The following is a 26,758-nucleotide window of genomic DNA, read 5'->3' on the forward strand; positions in this document are numbered from 1 at the left end:
ATGTCATCGTCCGAGGTGAATCCTTATACTGACGTTCTTCCTTGACCCAGATGGCCCCCTTCTGTTTCACTTCCTGCAGCACTGGACAACAGTGAATGCCCAGCATTACTCGCTAGCCTCGACCAACATTCGCCAAGCGATGAGATCAAAATGACCATGTCAGTCTCACCACTGGGGTCATTCTGCTCCACGGCAATGAAAAGCCTCACACGGTCAACACAGACGCAGCACTCGTGCATAAATTCAAATATTAGGTTCTCGGCCATCCCCCGTACAGTACGGACATCTCTCCCTGTGATTACACCATTTTTTTGTCCCCTTGAAAAGGCTCTGAGATACAAACGATTCACCTCGGACGACAATGTCTGGCTGTTTGTGTGGAACTAGTTAACATTTTGAGACAGTCGTTCACTGCCTTGTATCACAGTGGCACAAGTGTCTCAACAGCCAGGCTGAATACTTCTTACATTCAGGTACTGGTTTTTGTAATTATGCCTCCAGCTCATTTCTTTTTGGACACCCCGTATATCAGTTGGGACTGCAGCTATAATGTAAGCAAGGCCAGGGAACTAGCACTGGGTCTAATTAAGAAGACGCTCAGCAAACACGACACTCTGGTGACTGGGGCAGACGCAGCAGCTACATTGACGCTACGACAGACTCCGATGCGAGCATCTCCATGACTGCCATCACACATCTGCGGGTGCGAACTGTAGAGGGACCGGCTTGTGGTGGGAGGGGATACTAGTTGGCCGTGCACAGTCAGGAGCTCAGTTTGTCGGCACACCTGACAATGGTGCCGTGTTCGATTGACGGAATATTGTACCTGTTGGACACTTCGGACTGGCAGCACACCTGTGAACTGTTCGATCGACAAATAAGCCAGGGGGGAGCTGAAGAATTGCGTTAAGTTACTTAAGATACCAAAACTCGTGAGTATTTTCTGTGAAAGAGTTCACAACATTTTTGTCAAACCGTGACAACAAATAAGAGGAAATTAAGATGTTCACAAATTCTAGATTGACGATATTAAAGTGAATCTGTTTCACATAAAGTATGTCATTGTTGGCACAGTTGTAGTGCAAGATGTATGATATTTGTGTCTGAAAAATTGTAAGTCATTTGAATGAAATAGTGCAGGCTTTGATATGGACTTCTTCACGCTTTCTTAACACTTTCTTCTCAAAGAGCGCACCCTCTCCCTCTCCCCCCCTCTCCCCCCTCTGCCCCCCTCTCCCCTCTCCCCCCCCCCCTCTCCCCCTCCCCCTTCCCATCAATATGAGGTATGAGGTCCAACTTATGACTTCTAGAAACATGTCAAGTGTAATACCACTCCCTCCCACCAAGAACATCATGTCAAAGGCTTTACATTAAAAAGTTACTCCAGTGGTTTCAACGTTTACATTTTAATAGAAAAGGTCATCAGTTTCGAGTCGTTTTCAATTTACCATATTCAAACTCTTCAGTGATCCATATTAATGTAACTAATAATGATTGTAATAAGAATTACTAGTGTAGTCAATTACACAAATACCATGGAAATTATACGTGGCAACTCTGGAATATCCCTTGAGTATGAACAATAGCACTGGGTTTAGTTAATCTCTCTGTTCCTAAGGAACTGTAACCTCACTCACCTATGGGCAGGCTGTTGGTCAATGGACTTGGGAGCATTGTTATTTCTAAGTCAGTTTTAAAAAGTGTGGCACTGCTGTCTTGTTGGCTTGTGGAGTACTCAGTAGTCAGGTATATGAAATTGTGGGTGTGGTCTTCAAATTTATATTGGAAGAGGCAAGTCTGCAATTTGAGTTACTCCTCCACTGCTGCAGTGTGGCTTCGTCCACCCTCACCATTGCCTCTTTCCGTGCTCAGCTAATTTGGTTGTCAGGGGTCAAGTTTTATTGCTTGCACCTTTCACGCTTACTTCCAGTATGCTCTACTTTGTGATCACATGACCTTTCCGTGGTTTGTGAAGAGGGAAAAATTGCCTGAAAAATTATTGTGTACACGAAACATGTAACTGTATTGTGTTGCAAGGTTTGGAAGTCCCACAAAAATTGTGATCGTGTCCGTTTTTTTTCCAGTTCTTCGCAGATGCGGATGACGTCGACATTTGGATGTTGGATACTCTGCGGCTCGTTTCGAGCGAAGATGTCGGCCGTGACGAAGCCAATGTGCAGTCGTTGCTGAAAAAGCACAAGGACGTGACGGACGAGCTGAAGAACTATGCAGGAGCCATAGAAGCCCTGCACCAGCAGGCGTCCCAGCTGGGAGAGCAGGACCGCCAGGCTCCACAGGTAAGCCGCAGTGTGCAGTATTGTCAAGTAATCTAAATGACCAAATTGGACTGTGAATTCGTCCTCTTGACAGCTTGTAAATTGCTCACAGGTTGTCGAACGGCTGGCCAGCATTGACCACCGCTACAAAGAACTCCTGGAGTTCGCCAAACTGAGGAAGCAGCGGCTGCTCGACGCATTGTCTCTGTATAAACTGCTCAGCGAGTCGGATGGTGTCGGTCAATGGATAAGCGAGAAGGTGAGCGATGTGTTCTTACTGGTGCAGGTGGAGAGCTTACATTGATTATTGAGGCAGTTACAAGTTAAATGATCTAATTTTGTGGAGGGAACAAGAGGAAATAAACAGTACATAAAATTAATTTCACAGGCTGTGACAGTCGCAAATTAAAACGGTGATCCAGGAAATGTGGGATAAATTTCTTTTATTTCTGTTATTGATTGCAAAATTTTTGGTCCTCAGACTATCGGTTTCGGTCAACAGTGACAATCTTCAGATATACAGCAAAACATGGGAAATTAAAAAAAAAAGTGACAGACAGTTTACATGTTGAAACAAAAAAAGTCTGCCATAATGACAAGTATTAAACCAATAGATTCTGAAATGTGCACTTAAAATCTGAGAAAATATACAGGATTTTACAACATCTCATAATGTAATGAGACCGCAGTGGTACCATCACAAAATACTCACAGAATCAGGTTAGGATCATTATGTGTATTTAAAATATTGTGTACGCTAGACCACAGTGCCAGTGGAGCCACACTGTTACTAGCACTACTATTCACAACAAACTGCAGTTCAGTAGTCACAATCTAAGTGGCGTAAGCTCATTGGATGTGTCTGCTGTACGTTTACATGTGCTACTAATTACATCAGAATTACTTCATTTCTATACCAAATATGAGCAAGCACTTTCATCAGATGTGCAGCAGAACATGGTAAATGAAATACGACTATACTTTCCTCAGAACAGTGTGTCGCGATATATGACAACCCCTGGGGGGGGGGGGGGGGGGGGCGCAGGAGCAGGAACAGGAGCAGGAGCTGGTAAATAAGAGAGCCAATTTGTGTGTGTGCATCTGGAGGCAGATGCGAAAGGCAATACGAAGTCCTTCTCCAACATCGGTTAATCAAAGTATGCTATCTTGCTTCTTCGCATGGGCCCTATATTGTCGTTGGACTTTGGTATGTTTATGTAGCATTTGTGTAAGGGCAAGAACAATCGGGCATGGGAAGTAACAGCTTAGTTTGTATGGGTTAACATTGTGACTGACAGATGTGCTTGCTCATATTTGATATAGAAATGAAAAAATTCTGATGTAATTAGTAACACATTAGTGTTGTATTGAAACCCGTCAGCAAGAATAGAATTTAGATCGACAAAAAGGTGTTATTTGGTGTTTAGCATAACCAGCTCAATATATCTTAAATATTAGAAAATATTTTGTCTACCATTATCTGATTATTGTTACAATTTTTGATATTAGATCTTGTTTAACCTGTGCAATGCCAGAATTTCTCTGGGAGTTTTGCAGTTGTAGGTGGGATGTAGGACTTCTTAAAATTTGCAATAAATCTGCACAATTAAATACAGGAATTTTTATATTTAATATGTGGATAATATCTAAAATTGATATGAAATGCATATTGCTAAAGTGTCTTCCTTCAGGCAGTAAAACATTTTAACATGAATTATTATTGTTGTAAAAAAAAAAAGCCCATATCACATTTGAATTCTGTGCTCAATAAAATTAAAAAATATAAGCTTTCCATGTCATATTTTGGAAAATACTGCCACTGAAAGTAACTTGAGGAAAGAAAAGCCTTACAAATAACTTTATGCTTCATGATTGTTGTGATTGACACTTTATATTGACCCCCCCCCTGCGGGTTCGGGGGTAAGAATAGGCCCGCGGTATTCCTGCCTGTCGTAAGAGGCGACTAAAAGGAGTCCCTCCCCCTCAAGGGGGTAGTTAGTGCCTATGTGCGGAGACGGACGCATTCACGACCTATATTTGCGTTCATTTGGGTTTTTCACTTCTTCTGGTTTCTTCCTTCCTTTGGTTGGTTCCTTTTTATGTTGTTCTCCATCTCACTGTCTTACTTACTCTCCTCCTTGCCTTCTTCTCCTTGCCTTCTTCTCCTTGCCTCCTCCTCCTTCTCTGGTGTCCGCTTCGGTGTTTGAGACAGTCTGTCCTTTCTTTCCCTCTCTCTCTCTCTCCTTTCTTTTTCCTCTTCTTCCTTCCTCCCTGTGCGTGCCTGAAGGCCGACTCACGTGTTCGCACGCGTAGCCGGTGACGGGGTAACGCGTAATTCCCCGCCCTGGGTAGACAAGTAAGGCACGCACGTACCCCCTGGTAAAGGCCAGGCCCAGGGAGGGGTGATTGCCTGAGCTGACACCTTCCGACCATGCCGATTGCTCCCTCCGTCCGTTTCTCGGGAGGTGTGACCTGAGGTGTGAACAATCACCTAAGGCGGGAGTGCCCTCTGAGAGGGTCCCCACAAGGAAGGAGCGCGCCATCGGAGATGCTGGCAATCGTGGGGGTTTCCTCCGCAATGGATTTCTCTTCTTCTCTCTCGACTTCTGCCCACAAACGGAAACTTGACCAGCCACCAGTGACAAAAGTACTACCGCCTGCCCCACAGTTCCTCGTAGTTTCTCGATCTGAGGACAGAAAGGTTTTTTCCTATGTCAACCCTTTTGCTATCCAGAAGGGCGTAGATGCCATGGCCGGATCTGTCAAGTCTTGTACCAGGTTGCGTAATGGTACCTTGTTACTAGAAATTGAGAGCGCTTTTCAGGCACAAAAACTGCTTTGGGCCACAATCCTGTACACGTTCCCTGTCCGGGTGGAGGCTCACCGCAGTTTGAATTTGTCTCGTGGTGTGGTATATACTAGATCACTCGACGGATTGACTGACGAGGAGATTCAGTCTTTTCTCGCTGAGCAGGGCGTGACGGCGGTCCATAGGGTCATGAAAAAGGTCAACAATGACCTTATACCGACCCGGACACTTTTCTTGACCTTTGATAGTGTTCAGCTGCCGTCGCGCATCAAAGCGGTCTACGAGGTTATTTCTTGTCCCGACACCTACGCGCTGCTACCAGTGTCAGCGTTTTAATCACACTCGCCAGTCTTGTTCCAATGCGGCTACATGTGTGACTTGCGGCAGGGATGCCCGTGAGGGTGACTGTCCACCTCTGTCTCCTCGTTGTGTGAACTGTCACGGTGACCATGCAGCGTCCTCCCGCGACTGTCCCATCTACAAGGAAGAACGCTGTATCCAAGAAATTCAGGTCAAAGAGAAAGTCTCCACCTCGGCTGCTCGCAAGCTATTCGCAAGTAGGAAGCCCACGTTGCTCCCAGCGGGGAAGTACAGTACTGTCCTCGCCTCTTCTCGGACTACCAGGGAGGTGGCGACGCAGACATGCGATCTGACCTTCAGCACTACGGTCGTCCGTTCGCCAGTGCTAAGATCGCCCGGTCGACGTCTCCTCTTCCTCCCGCCGCCCCTCCGACACAAGCACCTTTATCAGATTCTGCCAGGATGAAGACCCAGAAGTCAGAAGCACGGGTCTTGCTCCCCCGAAAACAGGCAGAGGAGGCTTGGCCACCTAATTTCCACTCCTCGAATTGTGAAAACTACAATGCCCCATTCACCATGCGGGAAGTCGAAAATGCACTTGCCCGGTCACGGTCCTCCGCTCCGGGGCCTGATTCTATTCATATTCAGATGCTGAAGAACCTTTCTTCTGCGGGTAAAGGTTTCCTTCTTCGTACTTACAATCGCATCTGGATTGAGGGACATGTTCCCGCATGCTGGCGCGAGTATTGTTGTACCGATTCCTAAGCCGGGGAAGGACAAGCACTCGCCTTCCAGTTATCGACCCATCTCACTTACAAGCTGTGTCTGTGAGGTGATGGAGCAAATGGTTAACTCTCGTTTGGTTTGGCTGCTCGAATCTCGATGCCTACTTACCAATGTACAATGTGGATTTCGTAGGTGCCGCTCTGCTGTTGACCATCTGGTTACCTTGTCGACCTTCATTATGAATAACTGCTTGCGGAAGCGCCCGACCGCGGCTGTGTTCATTGATTTGGAGAAGGCTTACGACAACTGTTGGAGGGCGGGCATTCTCCGCACCGTGCATACATGGGGCTTTCGCGGTCGCCTCCCTCTTTTTATTCGTTCCTTTTTAATGGATCAACAGTTCAGGGTATGTGTGGGTTCTGTCTTGTCACACCTTTCGCCAGGAGAATGGGGTGCCACAGGGCTCCGTTTTGAGCGTCGCTCTCTTCGCCATTCCGATCAATCCAATAATGGATTGCTCTCGGATGATGTATCAGGCTCCCTTTTCGTGGACGATTTTACCATCTATTGCAGCCCGCAGTGTACATGTATCCGGGAGCGCTGTCTTCAGCCTTCTCTTGACCGTCTTTACTCCTGGAGTGTCGCCAATGGCTTCCGTTTTTCTGCCGAGAAAATGGTCTGTATTAACTTCTGGCGCTACAAAGAGTTTCTCCCACCGTCCTTACGTTTCGGCCCCGTTGCTCTCCCATTCGTGGAGACAACAAAATTTTTAGGTCTTACATTTGACAGGAAACTTAGTTGGTCTCCACATGTGTCATATTTGGCTGCCTGTTGTACCCGTTCTCTAAATGTCCTCCATGTTCTCAGTGGCACGTCGTGGGGAGCGGATCAAACTGTCCTCCTTCACCTACGTCGGTCTATCGTCTGCTCCAAGCTGAATTGTGGGTGCTTTGTATACTCCTCTGCACGGCCGTCCATCTTACGCCGCCTCAACTCCATACAACATCGGGGTTTACGGCTTGCGATAGGAGTGTTTTATACTAGTCCCGTCAAGAGTCTGCATGCTGAAGCCGGTGAATTGCCACTCAGCTACCGGCGCGATATACTGCTTTGTCGTTACGCCTGTCGGCTACTGTCAATGCCCGACCACCCATCGTATCGTTCCTTTTTTGACGACTCTCTCGACCGTCAATACGGGTTATATGTCTCTGCCCTGCTACCCCCTGGAGTTTGCTTTCGTCGCCTCCTTCAACACCTTGATTTTTCACTCCCTGCAACCCTTAGAGTGGGTGAGAGCCAGACGCCACCTTGGCTCCAGGCTCAGGTTCGCGTTCACCTTGACCTCCGCTCGCTCCAAAAGGAGGCTACCCCCGGTTCCCATTTTGTCGAACTTCGTTCGAAGTTCATTAATGGTGACCTTCATTTTATACAGATGGCTCTAAGACCAATGACGGGGTCGGGTGTTCTTTTATTGTCGGGGCACAAAGTTTCAAATACCGGCTACATGGCCATTGTTCGGTCTTCACAGCTGAGCTCTTTGCCCTCTACCAGGCTGTTCTTTACGTCTGCTGCCACCGACATTCTGCTTATGTCATTTGCTCCGATTCTCTGAGCGCCATCCAGAGCCTCAGTGATCCGTATCCGGTTCACCCTTTCGTGCACCGGATCCAACGCTCTCTTTAGCAGCTGGTGGACGACGGGTCTCCAGTTAGCTTTATGTGGGTTCCTGGCCATGTCGGTATCCCTGGGAACGAAGCTGCAGATGCCGCGGCCAAGACTGCGGTCCTCCAGCCTCGGGTGGCTTCTTGTTGTGTCCCTTCATCAGATTGTAGCACGGTCATTTGTCAGCGCATTTTATCGCTGTGGCATGCCGACTGGGCTGCACTTAGGGACAACAAGCTTCGGGCCTTGAAACCTCTTCCCGCAGCTTGGACGTCCTCCTCCTCGTCGGGAGGAGATCGTTTTGGCCCGGCTACGAATTGGATACTGCCAGTTCAGCCATCGCCATCTGCTGACGGCAGCACCGGTGCCGTTCTGTCCATGTGGGCAATTGCTGACGGTCCGCCACATTTTAACATCGTGTCCGGATTTTACTACGCTGCGTCTTGATCTTGGCCTGCCATGTACTCTGGATGCCATTTAAGCGGATGACCCAGGAGCTGCTGCTCGCGTTCTTCGTTTTATCAACTTGACACACCTGTCTAAGGACGTTTGATTATGCTGTAGTTTTTTAATCCTATGCCTGTTAATATGTCTTTTATAGTGTTGTCCCTTTTAGTTGCTGTTTTAACTCTGTGCCTCGCGGTACATTCCTAAATTAGTCAGGGCGCTAATGACCATTGTAGTTGTGCGCCCTAAAACCACAAAAAAACTTTATATTGAAATATTTGGATCATAATAAGGTTGTGTTTGATACTAAAATCACAAGTGGGCTACAAGTGCAACTCTCCCAATATTTGGCAATATTTAAATTTTCATTTCAGTGACAATTATTTCTGTACATAATTCTTCAGACTGTAGTTGTGTGATATCTATTTATTATCAATTGATTGTTCGTGCCTCCAGGACCGCATGCTCCAGACTATGGTTCCAGTGAAAGACATAGAGGACGTGGAGATCATGAAGCACCGCTACGATGGCTTCGAGAAGGAGATGAATGCCAATGCGTCCCGCGTCGCAGTTGTCAACCAGCTGGCTCGCCAGTTGCTGCATGTGGAGCATCCCAACAGCGAACAGATAGTTGCACGGCAGAACCAGGTGACGTTTAGTATGACGTTAATTACTTTTGTCATCCAAATACAAAATGAGATCCAATTGGCAGAAAATGAAGATTTATGGGCTGGCGGTTTAAAAAATCTGTGGCACAAAGATCTAAAAATTGGTACAAAAGAACATAAACTTTCAATAATTAGATCAGTATTTCCTTATAATATTTTATGAACAAAGTTTGTACACTGGTACAACTATACTCAAAAGTGCTGTTCTGTTCATGAACAGTACCAACTTGAAGCTGGTGATATAAAAGTTTCCTATTCCCTCCAGTGTAAGTCAACAGTATGTTCAAACACTAATTATTATCCTTTAACGTGCATAATTTACAGTTGGGCCGTGTGCACAAATGAATTATTTTTTGCTGCTCAACTTCAGCCACTCTGCAGGTTATGCTAAGAGAAGTCTTATCCCATCAGTGAGTGCAATTTGGAGGGGGGGGGGGGGCGGAGGGGGGGGGGGAGACTGAAGCACTTTTCAGAAAGCAGTGTGCAGTGTGGTCGCACTAATAATACGATTAAAGCCATGTGACTGACTGACTCTTTGAAGTACGGAGTTGTGGCTTGTGCTGAGTCCTACTTTGTTCATCAGCTGATCGCAACCTTGTGGCACACTGTGTTCCAAAATTTTTGGTCACTGCCATTGCTACATTCAGAAACTCATTTTGGAAATTTCATTTAGTTGACCAATTTTTAAGTGAATGTACATGGTATTTCGAATCAGTAATAGTGGCAAAAAGTCTGTACATTTGGTGTCCCGTGTAAGGCTTATGTCAGTCGGGGTCACTGCCCACTAAAAATTGGGGACATCCTGTGTAAATCTGGCAATACTAAGCAAAGCCTCAATTAGTATATGTAATCCTGTCAGGAGGGCGAATTGGAAAATTCTGATATGTCCAATATTTGTAAATGTATAGTAATTTTGTGAGTGTATTAAGATTTAATCTCATAAATTTTGTATTGTATCATAGAGATGAAGATTAGAATATTCAGGATATATTAAGTAAGGAGGAGGATCAGTTTGGATTCCGTCGAAATGTTGGAACACGTGAGGCAATACTGACCTTACGACTTATCTTAGAAGAAAGATTAAGAAAAGGCAAACCTACGTTTCTAGCATTTGTAGACTTAGAGAAAGCTTTTGACAATGTTGACTGGAATACTCTTTTTCAAATTCTAAAGGTGGCAGGGGTAAAATACAGGGAGCGAAAGGCTATTTACAATTTGTACAGAAACCAGATGGCAGTCATAAAAGTCGAGGGGCATGAAAGGGAAGCAGTGGTTGGGAAAGGAGTGAGACAGGGTTGTAGCCTCTCCCCGATGTTATTCAATCTGTATATTGAGCAAGCAGTAAAGGAAACAAAAGAAAAATTTGGAGCAGGTATTAAAATTCATGGAGACGAAGTAAAAACTTTGAGGTTCGCCGATGACATTGTAATTCTGTCAGAGACGGCAAAGGACTTGGAAGAGCAGTTGAACGGAATGGACAGTGTCTTGAAAGGAGGATATAAGATGAACATTAACAAAAGCAAAACGAGGATAATGGAATGTAGTCAAATTAAATCGGGTGATGCTGAGGGAATTAGATTAGGAAATGAGACACTTAAAGTAGTAAAGGAGTTTTGCTATTTAGGAAGTAAAATAACTGATGATGGTCGAAGTAGAGAGGATATAAAATGTAGACTGGCAATGGCAAGGAAAGCGTTTCTGAAGAAGAGAAATTTGTTAACATCGAATATAGATTTATGTATCAGGAAGTCGTTTCTGAAAGTATTTGTTTGGAGTGTAGCCATGTATGGAAGTGAAACATAGACGATAACTAGTTTGGACAAGAAGAGAATAGAAGCTTTCGAAATGTGGTGCTACAGAAGAATACTGAAGATAAGGTGGATAGAGCACGTAACTAATGAGGAGGTATTGAATAGGATTGGGGAGAAGAGAAGTTTGTGGCACAACTTGACTAGAAGAAGGGATCGGTTGGTAGGACATGTTTTGAGGCATCAAGGGATCACAAATTTAGCATTGGAGGGCAGCGTGGAGGGTAAAAATCGTAGAGGGAGACCGAGAGATGAGTACACTAAGCAGATTCAGAAGGATGTAGGTTGCAGTAGGTACTGGGAGATGAAGGAGCTTGCACAGGATAGAGTAGCATGGAGAGCTGCATCAAACCAGTCTCAGGACTGATGACAACAACAACAACAACAACAACAACATTAAGTAAGTTAAAGGATTTGTAGGGAAACTTAAAGAAATAAATGTTGAACTTCTGCTGATATATTTATAGCAGCCATAGTTTATGTCCAGACAGTCATCCAGAGAGTCATCTCCCCCTGCACATCAGACTGAGCCCAGTTGGGAGGCGACCTAGTACTGTTGCTCATAGTACACGTTGAAGGCAGTTGTATCAGCTGATGGAAATATTGTGCATAAAATTTGAATACTCAATCCAGAGGAAATGTATCTTCTAAGAACATAATTTGTTTAACGATTCTGCTTGTAATTTTATTTAGCGAACTCACACAAGTGTGTAATTTAATATAAAAATTTCTTTTAAGTACTTCTGTTACTGATTGTGATGATGACTTTTTGCAGAAGAGTATTCCATTTAGAATCTGAAGAAAAATTTTCAGCAAGAATTGTATGAGTTAAGGAAATGTTATGATAAGCAGATTAATAGAAACATTGTTTCAGAGATAAAGATTTTTGCTAGACAGTTGCCTAGTAGCAGGGGTGTGACAGACCTATGGCATGCAATCACATGACAGCCATAGAAGTCTATGCTGTTGTCAGCAGTGCTCCAGCAGTGGCTGAAGGTGGTTGCTCTTACTCTTTCTCGTGCCAACTGTGACATTCAGTCTGTAATAAACTGTCTCAATATACGGAACACGGAAGTGTCCAGATGTACCACCTGTTGTATCAGGGGTATGGGCTGTAGGTCAAGAGTGAATACGTGCATTGCCGGTTTGGGTAATTTTTCAAAGGTCGTCGGTTTCCGTATCGAAGTGGGATGTGGGCGACTGTCCATCACTGATGACCTCATGTAGTTGGTGCAGTAGTGCATTATGGGGATTATGGTTTTCCGCAGCATTTTCCGTAGATATCACGATTCTTGCTGTGTGAAATTGTCACCAAGTGCATGCTGTTGAAGAAAGTGTGCACCAGATGGGTGCCGATAAACTTGATATCTGAACATGAAACTGAATCGCTTAGGGGCAGCATTAACACTTAGGAATCAGTACCATTATGACTCGGATAAGCTTCTTGACAGGATCTTAACAGGTGATGAGGTGTATGTGGAAACTGAGCAACAGTCACTGGATTGGTATCGCACTGGATTTACAGTCGAGGCAAAGCTTTAAGAGAGTGCGTTGGTGCGGAATGTGGTGTGAGCAATGTTCTGGGATAGAAGGGGCATTTTGTCACTGGTGTCGTGCCCAGAGTTGAAACAGCAAACACAGACCATTATCGTGTAACTTGGAAATTGATACTCTCCAGTCACAGTGAGAGTCGTGGTATGCTCAGTGGAAGTATTGTGCAGATTTGTGACACTGCTCTCCCACATAGAGTGTGGTGCACAACAGCTGTTCTGAAGGAGTTCAGCAGGGAATTGTTTGGCCATTCTTCGTACAGTCCCAATCCTGCTCCCGGCAGTTCCAATTTTTCAAGATGTTCCTGCCTTTCATTAAGCATTTTCACAATGATAAAGAGCTGAAAAAGACTGTCACATGCTTTATTCCATTTCCAGGTGGCAGACTTTTACAGCACAAGAGTACAAAAATTGATCCCACAGTATGACAAGTGTCTCTATTCTGATGCTGATTATGTCAAAAAAATAGTTCTAACAGTGCTACATGTACTGCCAGTAAAGTTTGATGTAAGGTTGTTTTCTTTTTCTAAAAATAGGCCAACTAATTTTCTGGATGACCCATTTACTTTTATGTTGCGAACTGAGTATGTTGTGAGCGAGGACACTTCTCCAGTATGCTTTACTTTCCTTTATGATACTATTTTTTTTATTTGCCGTGTAGTGCTCGGTCAAATTTGCAGCTGCATTTTTCACATTACTGCAGCTTAATAGTTTACTGCCTACTGTCTATAGTGGTTACTTATTAAGAGTTTACTACTAACAAACCGTTGTCGCTCCATGACTATTCTGACTTGGACGATTCCTCGGAAATGAGTCACGTTTCTGTAACGTGCTTGTCAACAATAAAAGAAATTTTTCATAAACTGAATGCATATATTTGTTTACAGTTGAACCACGAATGGGCACAGCTACGAGAGAAAGCAGAAGCAAAGAAAGAGGAACTGAACTCTGCGCACGGAGTGCAGACGTATCACATCGAGTGTCGGGAGACCATGTCCTGGATCGAAGACAAGAAGCGTATTCTCCAGTCGACGGACAGCCTGGAGATGGACCTCACTGGCATTATGACACTTCAGGTGAAATTAATTGAATTTTGGTTAAAAGCTCTCCCACAATTAGTGAAATAATTTTTCTCAATCTTTCAATGAAAATCAGTCTCCTCTTTCGATCCCTCTTTGGCAGTATGAGAGTTTTGCTTCACAGAATTGCTTTTATTGTCTGATTCAAAGTATTATATATATAAGATTCTGTGTGTGTGTTTTGTTCATTGTGCCTGTCTGCCGGCACTTTCCCGCTTGGTAAGTCTTGGAATCTCTGTTTTTAATATATATATATATATATATATATATATATATATATATATATATATATCTCTGCCCTTGCTCTTTGCCTTTAAATATGTCTGCTTGTGTCTGTGTATGTGCGGATGGATATGTATGTGTGTGTGTGTGTGCGAGTGTACATCTGTTCTTTTTTTCCCCTAAGGGAAGTCTTTCCGCTCCCGGGATTGGAATGACTCCTTACCCTCTCCCTTAAAACCCACTTCCTTTTGTCCTTCCCTCTCCTTCCTGAAGAAGCAACCATTGGTTGCGGAAGCTAGCAATTCTGTGTGTGTGTTTGTGTGTTTTGTTTATATATATATATGATGTAAATAAAAAGAAACTTCCACATGGGAAAAATATATTAAAAACAAAGATTCCAAGACTTACCAAGCGGGAAAGTGCCGGCAGACAGGCACATGAACAAAACACACACACACACACACACACACACACACAGAATTACTAGCTTTCGCAACCGATGGTTGCTTCTTCGGGAAGGAAAGGGAAAGACGAAAGGATGTGGGTTTTAAGGGAGAGGGTAAGGAGTCATTCCAATCCCGGGAGCGGAAAGACTTCCCTTAGGGGGAAGAAAAGGACAGGTGTACACTCGCGCACACACACACATATCTATCTGCACATACACAGACACAAGCAGACATATTTAAAGGCAAAGAGTAAGGGCAGAGATGTCAGTCGAGGCGGAAGTACAGAGGCAAAGAAGTTGTTGAAAGACAGGTGAGTTATGAGCGGCGGCAACTTGAAATTAGCGGAGGTTGAGGCCTGGCGAATATCGAGAAGAGAGGATATACTGAAGGGCAAGTTCCCATCTCCGGAGTTCGGATAGGTTGATGTTGGTGGGAAGTATCCAGAGAACTCAGACGGTGTAACACTGTGCCAAGATGTGCTGGCCGCGCATCAAGGCATGTTTAGCCACAGGGTGATCCTCATTACCAACAAACACTGTCTGCCTGTGTCCATTCATGCGAATGGACAGTTTGTTGCTGGTCATTCCCACATAGAAAGCGTCACAGTGCAGGCAGGTCAGTTGGTAAATCACGTGGGTGCTTTCACACGTGGCTCTCCCTTTGATCGTGTACACCTTCCGAGTTACAGGACTGGAGTAGGTGGTGGTGGGAGGGTGCATAGGACAGGTTTTACACTGAGGGCGGTTGCAAGGGTAGGAGCCAGAGGGTAGGGAAGGTGGTTTGGGGATTTCGTAGGGATGAACCAAGAGGTTACGAAGGTTAAGTGGACGGCAGAAAGACACTCTTGGTGGAGTGGGGAGGATTTCATGAAGGATGGATCTCATTTCGGGGCAGGATTTTAGGAAGTCGTATCCCTGCTGGAGAGCCACATTCAAGGTCTGATCCAGTCCCGCGAAGTATTCTGTCACAAGTGGGGCACTTTTGGGGTTCTTCTGTGAGAGGTTCTGAGTTTGAGGGGATGAGGAAGTGGCTCTGGTTATCTGCTTCTGTACCAGGTTGGGAGGGTGGTTGCGGGATGCGAAAGCTGTTTTCAGGTTGTTGGTGTAATGGTCGAGGGATTCAGGACTGGAGCAGATTCGTTTGCCACGAAGGCCTAGGCTGTTGGGAAGGGACCGTTTGATATGGAATGGGTGGCAGCTGTCATAATGGAGGTACTGTTGCTTGTTGGTGGGTTTGATGTGGAAGGATGTGTGCAGCTGGGCATTGGACAGATGGAGGTCAACGTCTAGGAAAGTGGCATGGGATTTGGAGTAGGACCAGGTGAATCTGATGGAACCAAAGGAGTTGAGGTTGGAGAGGAAATTCTGGAGTTGTTCTTCACTGTGAGTCCAGATCATGAAGATGTCATCAATAAATCTGTACCAAACTTTGGGTTGGCAGGCTTGGGTAACCAAGAAGGCTTCCTCTAAGCGACCCATAAATAGGTTGGCGTACGAGGGGGCCATCCTGGTACCCATGGCTGTTCTCTTTAATTGTTGGTATGTCTGGCCTTCAAAAGTGAAGAAGTTGTGGGTCAGGATGAAGCTGGCTAAGGTGATGAGGAAAGAGGTTTTAGGTAGGGTGGCTGGTGATCGGCGTGAAAGGAAGTGCTCCATTGCAGTGAGGCCCTGGACGTGCGGGATATTCGTGTATAGGGAAGTGGCATCAATGGTTACAAGGATGGTTTCCGGGGGTAACAGACTGGGTACGGATTCCAGGCGTTCGAGAAAGTGGTTGGTGTCTTTGATGAAGGATGGGAGACTGCATGAAATGGGTTGAAGGTGTTGATGTACGTAGGCAGAGATACGTTCTGTGGGGGCTTGGTAACCAGCTACAATGGGGCGGCCAGGATGTTTGGGTTTGTGAATTTTAGGAAGTAGGTAGAAGGTAGGAGTGCGAGGTGTCGGTGGGGTGAGGAGTTTGATGGAGTCAGGTGAAAGGTTTTGTAGGGGGCCTAAGGTTCTGAGGATTCCTTGAAGCTCCGCCTGGACATCAGGAATGGGATTACCTTGGCAAACTTTGTATGTAGAGTTGTCTGAAAGCTGACGCAGTCCCTCAGCCACATACTCCCGACGATAAAGTACCACGGTCGTGGAACCCTTGTCAGCTGGAAGAATGATGATGGATCGGTCAGCTTTCAGATCACGGATAGCCTGGGCTTCGGCTGTGGTGATGTTCCCATTCCTGATGTCCAGGCGGAGCTTCAAGGAATCCTCAGAACCTTAGGCCCCCTACAAAACCTTTCACCTGACTCCATCAAACTCCTGACCCCACCGACACCTCGCACTCCTACCTTCTACCTACTTCCTAAAATTCACAAACCCAAACATCCTGGCCGCCCCATTGTAGCTGGTTACCAAGCCCCCACAGAACGTATCTCTGCCTACGTAGATCAACACCTTCAACCCATTTCATGCAGTCTCCCATCCTTCATCAAAGACACCAACCACTTTCTCGAACACCTGGAATCCGTACCCAGTCTGTTACCCCCGGAAACCATCCTTGTAACCATTGATGCCACTTCCCTATACACGAATATCCCGCACGTCCAGGGCCTCGCTGCAATGGAGCACTTCCTTTCACGCCGATCACCTGCCACCCTACCTAAAACCTCTTTCCTCATCACCTTAGCCAGCTTCATCCTGACTCACAACTTCTTCACTTTTGAAGGCCAGACATACCAACAATTAAAGGGAACAGCCATGGGTACCAGGATGGCCCCCTCGTATGCCAACCTATTTATGGGTCGCTTAGAGGAAGCCTTCTTGGTTACCCAAGCCTGCCAACCCAAAGTTTGGTACAGATTTATTGATGACATCTTCATGATCTGGACTCACAGTGAAGAACAACTCCAGAATTTCCTCTCCAACCTCAACTCCTTTGGTTCCATCAGATTCACCTGGTCCTACTCCAAATCCCATGCCACTTTCCTAGACGTTGACCTCCATCTGTCCAATGGCCAGCTGCACACATCCGTCCACATCAAACCCACCAACAAGCAACAGTGCCTCCATTATGACAGCTGCCACCCATTCCATATCAAACGGTCCCTTCCCTACAGCCTAGGCCTTCGTGGCAAACGAATCTGCTCCAGTCCTGAATCCCTTGACCATTACACCAACAACCTGAAAACAGCTTTCGCATCCCGCAACTACCCTCCCAACCTGGTACAGAAGCAGATAACCAGAGCCACTTCCTCATCCCCTCAAACTCAGAACCTCTCACAGAAGAACCCCAAAAGTGCCCCACTTGTGACAGAATACTTCCCGGGACTGGATCAGACCTTGAATGTGGCTCTCCAGCAGGGATAAGACTTCCTAAAATCCTGCCCCGGAATGAGATCCATCCTTCATGAAATCCTCCCCACTCCACCAAGTGTGTCTTTCCGCCGTCCACCTAACCTTCGTAACCTCTTGGTTCATCCCTATGAAATCCCCAAACCACCTTCCCTACCCTCTGGCTCCTACCCTTGCAACCGCCCCCGGTGTAAAACCTGTCCTATGCACCCTCCCACCACCACCTACTCCAGTCCTGTAACCCGGAAGGTGTACACGATCAAAGGGAGAGCCACGTGTGAAAGCACCCACGTCATTTACCAACTGACCTGCCTACACTGTGACGCTTTCTATGTGGGAATGACCAGCAACAAACTGTCCATTCGCATGAATGGACACAGGCAGACAGTGTTTGTTGGTAATGAGGATCACCCTGTGGCTAAACATGCCTTGATGCACGGCCAGCACATCTTGGCACAGTGTTACACCGTCCGAGTTATCTGGATACTTCCCACCAACACCAACCTATCCGAACTCCGGAGATGGGAACTCGCCCTTCAGTATATCCTCTCTTCTCGATATCCGCCAGGCCTCAACCTCCGCTAATTTCAAGTTGCCGCCGCTCATACCTCACCTGTCTTTCAACAACTTCTTTGCCTCTGTACTTCCGCCTCGACTGACATCTCTGCCCTTACTCTTTGCCTTTAAATATGTCTGCTTGTGTCTGTGTATGTGCAGATGGATATGTGTGTGTGTGTGTGAGTGTACACATGTCCTTTTTTTCCCCTAAGGGAAGTCTTTCCGCTCCCGGGATTGGAATGACTCCTTACCCTCTCCCTTAAAACCCACATCCTTTCGTCTTTCCCTTTCCTTCTTGAAGAAGCAACCATCGGTTGCGAAAGCTAGTAATTCTGTGTGTGTGTGTGTGTGTGTGTGTGTGTTTTGTTCATGTGCCTGTCTGCCGGCACTTTCCCGCTTGGTAAGTCTTGGAATCTTTGTTTTTAATATATTTTTCCCATGTGGAAGTTTCTTTCTATTTTATTTACATAATCATTAATTTGAACCCAACATATATATATATATATATATATATATATAAAACAGAAAGAAACTTCCACATGGGAAAAATATATTAAAAATAAAGATTCCAAGACTTACCAAGCGGGAAAGCGCCGGCAGACAGGCACATGAACAAAACACACAAACACACACACAGAATTACAAGCTTTCGCAACTGGCAGTTGCTTCGTCAGGAAGGAAGCAACTGCCAGTTGCGAAAGCTTGTAATTCTGTGTGTGTGTTTGTGTGTTTTGTTCATGTGCCTGTCTGCCGGCGCTTTCCCGCTTGGTAAGTCTTGGAATCTTTATATATATATATATATATATATATATATATATATATATATATATATATATATATATATATATATATATATATATTATCTTGACATAATTTTGCTGTGTCAGGAATACTTTTTCTTTTCTGACCAGTTTTCAGGAGTATCGCTTTAGATTGGGGTGCTATTTCTGTGTTAATTTCTTCGTTCTCAGTGTTTTTGGTCAGAGCATACTATGTTGCATTTTCAGTACATTAAGGATGTAATGAGAAAAGTCAATTTTAGTACTTTTTCGTCCAGTACATACCCGAAACTTACCGTGTGTTGCATGTCATGTTACAGCGTCGGCTATCTGGCATGGAGCGTGATCTGGCTGCTATTCAGGCCAAGCTGGACTCCTTGCAGCAGGAAGCAGAGACGATCGGAGCCGAGCACCCTGAGGAGAGGGAGCTGATCCAGGAGAGGATTGATCAGATCAAGCTTGTCTGGGAGCAGCTGACACAGATGGTGAGTAGCTGCAGCAGTCTCTGTTGTGCAGGATCTGTTGTTCCACACGAGTGGTCTTCCCACCTGTATCTCTACATTGGTTAGCCAAACATAATATTTACTGTCCACCGTGAGACTGAACATTGCCTAATGGTGTTATGGGCGTGTGATGCATGAGGGCAGTATATGAGCAGAGCGGGAGAATCATTTAAGTGTCAGTACGAGTTGCATAAGTGACATCGAAAGAAAACAGCTTTTTATGGCCCAACAATTGTGGCAAGCATTGGAACATGGTGAGTCTTCTCTGCTTTACGTGTGCTGCTGTTATGGGTGTCTGTGGAAAATGGCTGAAGGATGGTGAAACCTCGAGTAGGTGGCAAGGTGCTGGATGTCAATACCTTATTACGGAATTTTGTCAGAGGCTTGCCAGACATATGAAGCGGGATCTGTGGCAGATCTGATGACAGAGTACAGTGCCAGTGTATGTAAAAGTTTTGCTGCACATTGGTGAAAATGGGGCTCTGCAGCAGACCACATCTACTTCATCCAGTATTGACCCAACAACACTGTCAACCGATATTGCAGTGGGGGGATAATTGAGATTGGACCTTGGATCGATGCAAACTTGTCGACAGGTCAGATGAATAACATTTCTTGTTCTAGCAGGTTGAGACAGTTGTATTTAGGTATGGTGTCATCCAGGTGAACAGCTGTTCGAAACGTGTACCGTGATGTGGATAAAGGCTGGTGGGGTCTGTGTTATGCTATGGGGGACATTTGCCTGGGCTTACGTGGGACACGTGGCACTTATGACCGGTGTCATGATGACTGGGAGATATTTGAACACTATTGTGGACTACCCGCATCTCTTCACATTTGATGTTTTCTTTTATGGTTATTGCGTGTTTCAGTGAGAGTTTCGTCCAGAATTGTGCTGTGGTTTGTGGAGCAGGATAGTACTTACATTTTTATCATGTCCACCAAATTTGCCCAGTCTGAACCCGATGGACTACATCTGGAGTTCTTTAAGGGACGAGCATTGCACCTACAAACCACCGACTCGTTACTTAAGGAATTGCCTGACATTTACATAGACACCTAATGCGACATTCCTGTGGAAACCTTCCAAGGATGTATCAAATCCATGCCGTGCCAAATTACTGCCACATTGCATTCCCAAGGTGGACCCACATGTTATTGAGCAAGTCACCATAATACAGTGGCTCATCAGTGTACATTTGTGTCCGTGCTTTGGAAGCCACCATTCATTAGTGTAGCAGTACTTGAGGTACTTGATTTACCCAGGAATATAAAGACTGTTTCAGAAAAATTTTTACAGACTTTGGTGAGATGTTTCTTACACCAAAACTAGAAAAAGTTCATATAAACATATCCCCGAATCCCTGGCTTATTAATGAAACTTGACATTTAGGGAGTTCAATGCACAACCCAATAATTCCACTTACCAATGCACCCATTTGACTCATCATATCCTAGATGGTGTTGTGTTGCCTGGGAGGCTTCTTCACATTCATCATTCTTATGTCCTGAACATGCTTATTTCCAACATGGCAAGATATTCATTTCATGAGCAGTCAGAAATGTGTTTTTATGTACAGCCGTGAAAATGAAAATGGACACGAGGCTGTAACAGGCAGCATTTCCAGGCCAAAGGCAGCTGAGTTACCCAACCTTTGGCACTGTGTATCGTCGTGTTGCTGGGACAGGATCCGTTGCACCACAGACCATTAACTGACAAAAAGACTACACGTTGTTCGTACGTCTGGACAGAAGAGCAAGTTCTGCGGGCAGCCGACAAGTAGCCAGGTTTCAGTGCAAGACAAGTGGCCTTGGCGTGTAGTACATCTCGTCCTTTGGCACAGAGGACACTTCTTGAGGAATACGTGTCATCTTCAACATGTGCAGGGGCTTATGCCTGCCGATCACCCACTCGGGAGGACTTCTGCTGATGGTTTGTTGCACAGGCTATCAGTGAGCAGTTTGTCCCTTCACTTTCCATTTCAGTCTCAGTGTTAAAGATGAGCTAGGTGGTACCCTTTATATTGACTGTACGGAATGGAGGCATAGAGGATCACCAGTTCCATGGCCTGTACCTTCCCCCAATCTCAGTCCTTTAGATTATTATCTCTGTGGGGACCTGCAGCAGACCACCCTCATGCAGAAACTAATCATCAGCATGCCGTGGAATCCTGGAAAACCTTTATAACTGTTGGTGTATCTGAAAAGGTGCAACAGTCCATGATTCGACAGGTGTGTGCATTTTATAAGCAAGAGGACAACATTTTGAGCATTCATTATGAGTTTGTGTTGATGAGCTCTAATCACCAAAGTGTAACATGAAAATGGATTTTTGTATACGTTTTTGTATGAATCTTTTTGTTCTTTTTTGGTGTAAGGAACTTATCCCCAAGCTTTGTAGACGTATTCCTTCTCCTCTTAATTGTCATAGTTTCCCTGAAACGTATGAAGCCATAGTTTTGAACTAACAATTTTACATATGAAAAAAACTACTTACTAAGCAGTGTCAGGAGAGAACACACACAAAAGTTATGGAATGTGCAAGCTTTCAGAGCCAATGGCTCTGGCAGAAGAGTCATAGGGAAAGTAAGAGGGATGAAGGAAAAGAACTGGTGAGGTATAGGAAATAGGGAGAGTTACTGGATGATAAGTATCCCCTGACCCAGTAATCTGGGCAACTTTTCAGCTTTGATAATGCACTCTCAAGTGGGTCCTCATTTATATTCGAAAATTTGAAGGAAAAATATCATACAAACTACAGCAAAAAAATTCTATCATCTTATGTGGGGTAGATTAAGAGGAAGACTGCAGAAGAGTAAGACTGGCAATCTCAAATACATTTGTGGTCGATCTGTAACTCTCAAAATTTTTTGCAAAGGATTCTGTTCCATCTTTTGATAATTTTATTCCGTCATCGTACGTAACGTTAATTGCCATGGACAACTGCGGCAGTCCTTAATTTTCCTCTTTTGGAACACAGCTGAAGGAGCGTGACGCCAAACTGGAGGAGGCGGGCGACCTGCACCGTTTCCTCCGCGACCTGGACCACTTCCAGGCCTGGCTGACCAAGACGCAGACCGACGTGGCCTCTGAGGACACTCCAGCATCGCTGGCGGAGGCGGAGCAGCTGCTGAGCCAGCACCAGACCATCCGCGAGGAGATCGACAACTACAGGGACGACTACACCAAGATGATGGAATACGGAGAGCGCATCACTGCCGTAAGTGCGGTTGAGGCCATTGTAATATTAATACACTCGGCTCAAGTGGGTTTATGTTTCACCAGAATCATTGCTGTCCCAAATTCAAATTGCCAAAAAAAATTAGTCCTTACCATTAGAAACGAATATTACTAATTCAAAATTAGGCTGTTTAATATCTGAAATACAGTTTTAGGTTTCTGTTAAACTTTCCGGAGAAATTTTTCAAAAATCAAATAACCCCAGTGCTAAAATGTCATCAGTGTCAGGGGTCTTCTAGGGCACGAAATCGATCTGCAGCATTTAATGTTGTCAATTTCTCCTGTGCTGTTCCATTGTTTACTACACTGTATTTGCAAGTAGACACAGAGACCTGATCAGACTGTCGTGTGCAGGAGCCCTCGACCCAGGACGACCCGCAGTACATGTTCCTGCGGGAACGGCTGAAGGCGCTGCGTGACGGCTGGGAGGAGCTGCACCAGATGTGGGAGAACCGGCAGCAGCTGCTGTCGCAGTCACTTAACCTGCAGATGTTCGACCGCGACGCCAAGCAGGCCGAGGTGCTGCTGGCCCAGCAGGAGCATGTGCTCAGTAAGGATGAGACACCGGTGAGTGGAAAATGTTTAGCAGAAATCTGCTATCGGTCCCCTATTTACAGACTCCTCGTAGTGACGAAAAGCTGTGGAGTTATGCAGAGTCTTAAATTTGCTACTCCCAACCATCATATTTGTGTTGTGAGGGACTGAAACACATCTGATGTCGCATAATAGAAACCGAAGCCTTACTTTTATGTTTGTTTTCAGCCACAATGGAAAATGCAAAGTGTCTGCGTGTGCACATTTCACAGCTTCCAGATTATGTTGGCAAACTGATTTTGAGGAAAAAGGCAGTAGAATACGGCAACATGAAGCAGGTACCAATTGACTGTTTATTACATCACATAAACAGAAACTTCGATACCAGAAGTAAAGACAGTCATAACAGGGGCAAATGTGATGAAGCAGTAAACAAAAATTGCTACTTTAGAGAAGTGTAGGGTGCAGAAATAATTTATTATTCGTAATAAAAGACAGCTATGCTATTGAAACCTTGAAGAGAAGTGCCTTGGGTAATGAGATGCAGGTAAACATTTGTTCATTCTCTCTCTCTCTCTCTCTCTCTCTCTCTCTCCCTCCCTCCCTCCCTCCCTCCCTCTCCCTCCCTCCCTCCCTCCCTCCCTCCCTCCCTCCCTCCCCCTCTCTCCCCCTTCATCCCCCCCCCCCTCCTAGTAGAAAAAGGAAAAGTAGTAGGTGGCATATGGACTGGGGGAAAGGAATGATAGAGGAAGACGCCTGGTAGAATAATTTAAACATGGCTAACACTTGGTTTAAGAATCGTGAGAGAAAGTTATATACGTGGAGGAGACCTGGAGACCCCGGAAGGTTTCAGATTGATTGTACAATGGTTAGACAGAGATTTAGGAACCAGTTTTTAAATTGTAAGACATTTCCAGGGGCAGATGTGGACTCTGGCCTCAATTTATTTGTTATGAACTGTAGATAAAAATCGAAGGATTCGGCAAAAAGGCAGGAATTTTAGAAGATGGGACCTGGATAAACTGAAAGTACCAGAGGTTGTAGAGGGTTTCAGGGGGAAGAGATACAGTAGAAGAAAATGAGTAGCTTGGAGAGATGATTTAGTGAAGGCAGCAGATGATCAAGTAGGTAAAAATATGAGGGCTAGTAGAAACCCTTGGGTAACAGAACATATATTTAATTGATGACAGGAGAAAATATAAAAATGCAATAAATGAAGCAGGTGAAAGGAAATACAATGTCAAAAAAAAAAAAAAAAAAAAAAAAAAGAGATTGACAGGAAGTGCAAAATGACTAAGCAGGAATGGCTAGAGGACAAATCTAAGGATTTAGAAGTTCATTTCACTAGAGGAAAGATATACTGCTTACAGAAAATTAGAGAGACCTTTGGAGAAAAGAGAACCACCTGTATTAATAAAAAGAGCTCAGATAGAAAATCAGTACTAAGAAAAGGGAAAGCAGAAAGGTGGTAGGAGTATATAGAGGTTCTATGCAAAGGAGATGCACTTGAAGACAATATTCTGGAAGTGGAAAAGGATATAGAGGAACATGAGAAGGGAGATATGATACTGCATGAAGAATTTACAAAGCACTGAAACACCTAAATCAAAACAAGGTCCCGGGAGTAGACAACATTCCATTAGAGCTACTGATAGCCTTGGGAGAGCCAGCAATGACAAAACTCTTCCATCTGGTGAGCAAGATGTAAGAGACTTCAAGAAGAATATAATAATCCCAGTTCCAAAGAAAGCAGGTGCTGATTGATGTGAAAATTACCAAGCTATCAGTTCAACAAGTAACAGATGCAAAACACTGACTCACTGTCTGGGTTAAGCTACTGGGTTCTATTACTTAAGAAGTGTTCAAGCTACTCGCATCTCTTCAACAACCTAGTCCATGTTCTGGTTGTTTGTCAACAGTCTGCAGTGTGACACTGTGTCTCACTTTTTTGGGAATCTAGAAATATGAGAATCTGCCTGTTGCCCTTGTCCATTGTTCGCATGATATTGATGAGCTGTGTTGATGGTTTCTAAATTTGTGGCTAGAAGCTTTTTCTCTTGAGAAAATTTACTGCAGTCATATATAGAGTATGCTCAAGAATTTGCAGCAAATTGACATTGATATTGGTACGAAATTTTGCTAGTTGGCTCTTCTGTCCTCCTTACACATGGGAAATGTCTGCCCTCTTTACAGTTGCTTGGGGTTTCCACTGACAGAGATTTGTGATAAATGCATGGGACCAATTCCTTGGAGTATTGTCTGTAAAGCTGAATTGGGATTCTGTGTGAATCCATCAATCTATTTGTTTAAACTCTTTCAGCTGCTTTTCAATGCCAAGGATGTCTTTTTCTGTGTTCTTCGTACAGGAGTTTGTGTAGTGGTCAAATGATGGTATAGTCAGTCTGATCTTCCTGCGTCAATAATTTATTAAATGTGAAATTTAAGACGGCATTCTTTTTACTGTCTTCTGGTACCATACAAGATGAGTAACAAGTGACTGAAGCCTTAGATTCACTTGATGATTTTTTATGTAGTATCTGAATTTTCTAGGATTCTTGACAAGATCGTTCACTAATGTAAACAATGGTGGAAATTGTAGGTTTCACATGTCGATCTTTGTATAGATGCACAAAGGTCTTCTGCCTGTTCAGTTTAGCTTTCTTTATTGAACTGAAAGTATAATCATCTCAGATTTCTCAGCATTTCAGTCAATTCAGCAGTTAATAATTATGGCAACATTCGGGATGGTAGTTTCAGTTTGCGAATTAAATAATTTGAAAGTTTCTTGTTTGAGAACACTGTTATGTTATTTTTATTGTGTTGTTGGCATGTTGTGCATTTAATTTTTGTCTAATATATCCATTTTCTTATTTTGAACTGTGTTCATTCCAAATACGGTTAATACGTGATTGTAAATTTAAATACACACTTTCCAGACACGAGGTAGTGTTTCTTGATGATATTGAGACAGCTGCTGCTATTATCTGCTGTTGCTGCAGAAATTAAAATAAATAAATAAATAAATGCCAAGAATGAGCTGCAGTAAGTACACTGTAATTCAGTGACTTAATTTATGCTAGAATACTTAAAATTATCAGTATAATTATGCTTTGTTCCTCACAGTTCAGGACTGAGTTATACAGAGTCCAGTGTGTTGTGCTCTGAATGTAAGATGGGTATATCAAGTGTTAAAATAAAAATACTTAATTAAAAAATACTGAGACAAACAATGGAAATTCCAGGATGGAATAACAATAATATGGAAAGAATAGATTGCCTGCTGTTTATAGTAAGCTCTGTGCCTGTATTTGAACACTTAGACAGCTCTTCTGGTATCGTGTATATTGGTTTCTAGGTTATTTAATTCATAAACCAAAAAGTCATGCACAATGTCCTTTAACAGTTTAACTTTTTTTTGCAGACCAACTTGGAACAGGCAGAGAACTTGATTAAGAGGCACGAGGCATTCCTTACTACAATGGAAGCAAACGATGACAAAATCAACAATGTAGTTCAGTTTGCAAGCCGCCTGTGTGACGAAGGACACTTTGCAGGTGAGGTGTGTGTGTGTGTGTGTGTGTGTGTGTGTGTGTGTGTGTGTGTGTGTGTGTGTGTGTGTGTGTGTGTGTGTGTTAATTTTGGTAAAAAAAAAAGTTATCTAATGTGATTTGAGATATTGGTGATTAACTGCAATGAGGTAACATCTTAAATAAAGCCAGAATAATGTAATTTGAAAAGTTATATCAGAAGATGGTACAGAAACTGAGTATGTCCAGCCTAACTGCCCTTAAAATTGAGATTGCTGGCATATTGAAA

General features: G+C 44.3%; 1 protein-coding gene across 12 annotated transcripts in view; it reads left to right on the top strand.

Annotated features, from left to right (window-relative positions):
* LOC126291677 (spectrin beta chain) overlaps positions 1-26,758 on the top strand; it is a 462,415-nt gene that overhangs the window by 335,870 nt on the left and 99,787 nt on the right. For all 12 annotated transcript variants that reach the window (XM_049985267.1, XM_049985262.1, XM_049985266.1 and 9 more), the window contains 8 exons: positions 2,085-2,297; positions 2,389-2,535; positions 8,677-8,868; positions 13,134-13,322; positions 18,986-19,150; positions 22,149-22,388; positions 22,763-22,975; positions 26,364-26,496. In XM_049985267.1, coding sequence (XP_049841224.1) covers positions 2,085-2,297; positions 2,389-2,535; positions 8,677-8,868; positions 13,134-13,322; positions 18,986-19,150; positions 22,149-22,388; positions 22,763-22,975; positions 26,364-26,496 — 1,492 coding nt within the window. The remainder of the gene's footprint in view (positions 1-2,084; positions 2,298-2,388; positions 2,536-8,676; positions 8,869-13,133; positions 13,323-18,985; positions 19,151-22,148; positions 22,389-22,762; positions 22,976-26,363; positions 26,497-26,758) is intronic.

The sequence above is a fragment of the Schistocerca gregaria genome, chromosome 9 (assembly GCF_023897955.1).
Source record: "Schistocerca gregaria isolate iqSchGreg1 chromosome 9, iqSchGreg1.2, whole genome shotgun sequence".
Classification (NCBI taxonomy): domain Eukaryota; kingdom Metazoa; phylum Arthropoda; class Insecta; order Orthoptera; family Acrididae; genus Schistocerca; species Schistocerca gregaria.